We start from the raw sequence: 3,125 nt of genomic DNA, 5'->3' as shown, positions 1-3,125 counted from the left end.
AGCCCCATCAGAACACAACCTACTTCTGGGGGTACATGTTATAATGAGCCGGGGGGGCACACGGCTGGGGAGGGGGCCTGGTCCATGTAGGTGGCGCTGGCCCCGGCAGAGTCTGCAGATGCATTCACAAACCTGCAGAAGAAACACGGCAGAGCCTCAGCGGCCTCCGGGCAGCAGCTGACCTGGGGAGGGTTTGGGTGGGGGGCCTTTTTACACCTTTTTGGGGGGCGTGGAAGGGCAAAGTGCCCACTGGGCCTGGGACTCCAGCTGCGGGAGTGGGGCCCTGGGTCCTGGTCCCACTGAGACTAAGCCCAGTTCCCTCTCCAGGGCTAAGCCAGGTTTTAGGGGGGAAGGAAGGGCTGGGCCACACAGGGCTGGTGAGTGGGTGGAGCAGGGCTGAGGGTGAGGGGGGCTGGGGGAGAGAGAAAGGAGGCAGCAGGAGACCAGAGCCAGACCCTGGGTACTTACTCAGGGACCACTTGCTTGATCTGTGGCTTCACGTACCCATCCACCGCTTTAGCTGCCGAGGGGGGAGCGTGATGAGAACCAGCCTCCAGGAGCTCCCAGGTAGTGGAAGCCCACGGCATGCAGTCTGCCTCCTACCCACATCACTGTGAGGCCTCAGCGGTGATGAGATTTCCCCAGACTCCTATAAACACCTGCCCGTGGACCCCGCCCAAGGGGCCACCCAGACCCCTCACTCCCATCTCCTCCTTCCTCCTCCTTTCTTTTCTGGCCCTTTGCTCGCTCTCTCATCACCCCACCCCTGCCAAGGAAGCAGAACCAATGCCAAGCAGCAAACCCAACAGTGGACTGGGGACAAGTTGAAGAGGAAAAACCTGTCCATTTTGCTTCCCATATTCAACTTGGGGGCAGGTTTGAGGGTGGGAGCCATAAGAGCAGCTAATTAAGATGGGAGTAGTGCATCGTCTGTGGGTATCATTATCCTGGCCAGCTCTGCCTCTTTGTCCCCCAAGGGTGCAGAAGTGAGAATCCACCCAGCTTTCCACTTTGCCGCGAGAAGAAAGCTGGGTCAGAGGCTTTGTTTTCCCTCTCGGTTGTGAGCCCTGAAATCCCCTCTATGGGCTCCACACCAAGCCTCTGACCAAGCCCATGGGGGACATGGCCCCAGGGCTCTTCATGGGGAGTCCCCGCTGCCTTGCCCCAAGAGCTTTGCCCACAGGCTGCGGAAGGGCCCAGGAGTATCAGAGCAGGACGCACCGAGCACAGGGGTGTAGTACTTGGAGAAGACCTCGTCCTTGGGCCGGTCGGGAAATACGTAGATGAGATAGCTCAGGTCCCCTAGTCGGTCAGCCAGCGACCGGATGGAGAAGTCCCGCGTGGTGAATGGCTTCAGGTTCCACAGGTTGCGGTCAGCTGTGAAAAGGACGAGATCATTCCCACCACCCACCACCCTCGGGAGAAGGGTTAGGGTCATGGGGTTTGAGATCTGGTATGTGGAGACATCTGAGTTTTTACTAGCCTGCTCTGCAACCCTCCGCCTTGTCTGGAACTCCTTGGCACAGGGGGAGCAAGTGACCATGGGAACATTCTACCCAGCGAACCAAGCAAGTAGACGCCAGCAACACTAGGTCAGGGCAGAGAAGGGAGAACTCAGAACCGCTGAAGGAGTCCCCCAGTGGCTCTGGAGGCCACAGGGCCAGTGATCTTAAGTTCTCCATGATGGAAAATGGTAGAAAGGGAATGTATTTCTGAGCAACAGTCTTCCCCTACTTTTGAGTTCAGTTCCAGTCTTTTCCCTGGGGAAACCATCTAAGGATGCAGACCTGATGGGGAATGGGGAGCAAGGAAATGGGAGCCAGGGCACTCACGAGAGTCAAACTTCCAGGCAATGGTGATGCCCCCGATTTCGGAGTCGCTAAAGCGTAATAAAAAGGTCCCATCGGGCTTGTTGATGAGCAGGTCATGGGCCTGTTGCTTGTTCACAAAACCTAGGATGGCCCTGGGTGCATGGAGCATAGAGTGTCATTACCAGTCCAGCATCACCTGTCCCCTGAGCCCATGGCCTCCCACTCCCGGGGCCCCCCATTCCTCACCCGTCATTCCAATGGGGCTTGTGATGCTTCTTCAGCACCTCCATGACCCCATCAAACCACTGCCAGAAGGTGTAGTTCCAGCCTGGCAAGTTCTCCTGAGAGTCCCCAGGAAACCCCAAGTCAGGGTTTGTCGCCCCGTCATCACAGGTGGCCCAGGGAACAGTCTGTGCCATCTTGTCCTCAGGGAAACCCTCTCCCAATCCCTCACCCGACTCGCCCTGCACTCCAGTGGGCCATAAATGGACACAGCCCCCAACCTGCAGCCTGGGGATGAGAGACTAAACCCGCCTCTTGCCTCTCAGGCACAGGGGCAGGGGTAGGAGGTGTCCAGAATTGTGCAAGCTGAGATCTCCAAAGTCATTTCTGCCCCCAATGGACAGAAGGGGAAACTGAGGCAAGGAAGGGCCTGGCCACTTAGTTAACCGACCTAGGGCAGGAACTCAAGGATCCAGACTCCCAGCCCCGGGTTCCTTCCACTGTCCTGCTCCGGCTCACAGAGCTCCGTGCAGTTTCCTGCTACCCCTGCCTCCGTTCCCTGGTGTATTAGCCCCCGTCTCTCCTGGTTGTAGGAGAGGGCAGGTCGGGCTGGAGAGGGGGGCTGCTGAACGAGGCCAGGAACGTGTCTGTGAGGTGGGGAAAGCCTTGGCGGGGCACAGGTGGCCCCGGGCAGGCAGCTGGCGGCGGGTCCCTCACCCTGTTGAACTGGGACCAGGACACGGACATGCCATTATAGTCTTCAAGGTGGCTGCTGCTGCCATTGAACAGTTTCTGGGCCAGGAACACGAGGTTCTCCTTGGTCAGGCCGCGGTTGCTCTGCACTTCGGCCTTGAATTTCATGTTGAGCGCCTCACACAGCTGCGGCCACAGCACTTTGTCGGGCACGGCGAATGGCACCCTGCCCTGAGGCAGAGGGAAGAGAAAGCAGACCGAGGGAGTAGGAAATATTTACACGCACGCGCACCCGTGCACACACCCACACACTCGGGCCCACAGACACCAAAAGACAAAGAAGACTAAGAAAGATCCAGAAAAAAACACAAGAAAAAGAAAAGCAGGGCAGTGGGCGCC

General features: G+C 58.2%; 1 protein-coding gene across 2 annotated transcripts; it reads right to left on the bottom strand.

The window, feature by feature from the left end:
- Positions 1-37: 37 nt before the first annotated feature.
- On the bottom strand, positions 38-3,083 carry LOC116863847 (signal transducer and activator of transcription 5A-like). Of its 2 annotated transcripts, XM_032851168.1 has the most exons (6): positions 2,751-3,080; positions 2,058-2,152; positions 1,833-1,963; positions 1,222-1,377; positions 469-520; positions 38-132 (listed from the first exon to the last, which is right to left on the bottom strand). In XM_032851168.1, exons 1-6 carry the CDS (start codon positions 2,892-2,894, stop codon positions 39-41), a joined length of 672 nt encoding a protein of 223 aa, XP_032707059.1. In that variant the 5' UTR covers positions 2,895-3,080; the 3' UTR covers position 38. The 2 variants fall into 2 exon arrangements, with proteins under 2 accessions (XP_032707059.1, XP_032707058.1); XM_032851167.1 differs by lacking the exons at positions 38-132; positions 469-520 and adding an exon at positions 527-1,009 and having other exon boundaries at positions 2,751-3,083.
- Between the last annotated feature and the right edge of the window lie 42 nt (positions 3,084-3,125).

Source organism: Lontra canadensis, unplaced genomic scaffold (assembly GCF_010015895.1).
Source record: "Lontra canadensis isolate GAN:19392208 unplaced genomic scaffold, GSC_riverotter_1.0 scaffold3802, whole genome shotgun sequence".
NCBI classification, from domain to species: Eukaryota; Metazoa; Chordata; class Mammalia; order Carnivora; family Mustelidae; genus Lontra; species Lontra canadensis.
Note: the sequence above shows the minus strand (reverse complement) of the source record. Positions and strands in the feature narration are given on the sequence as shown.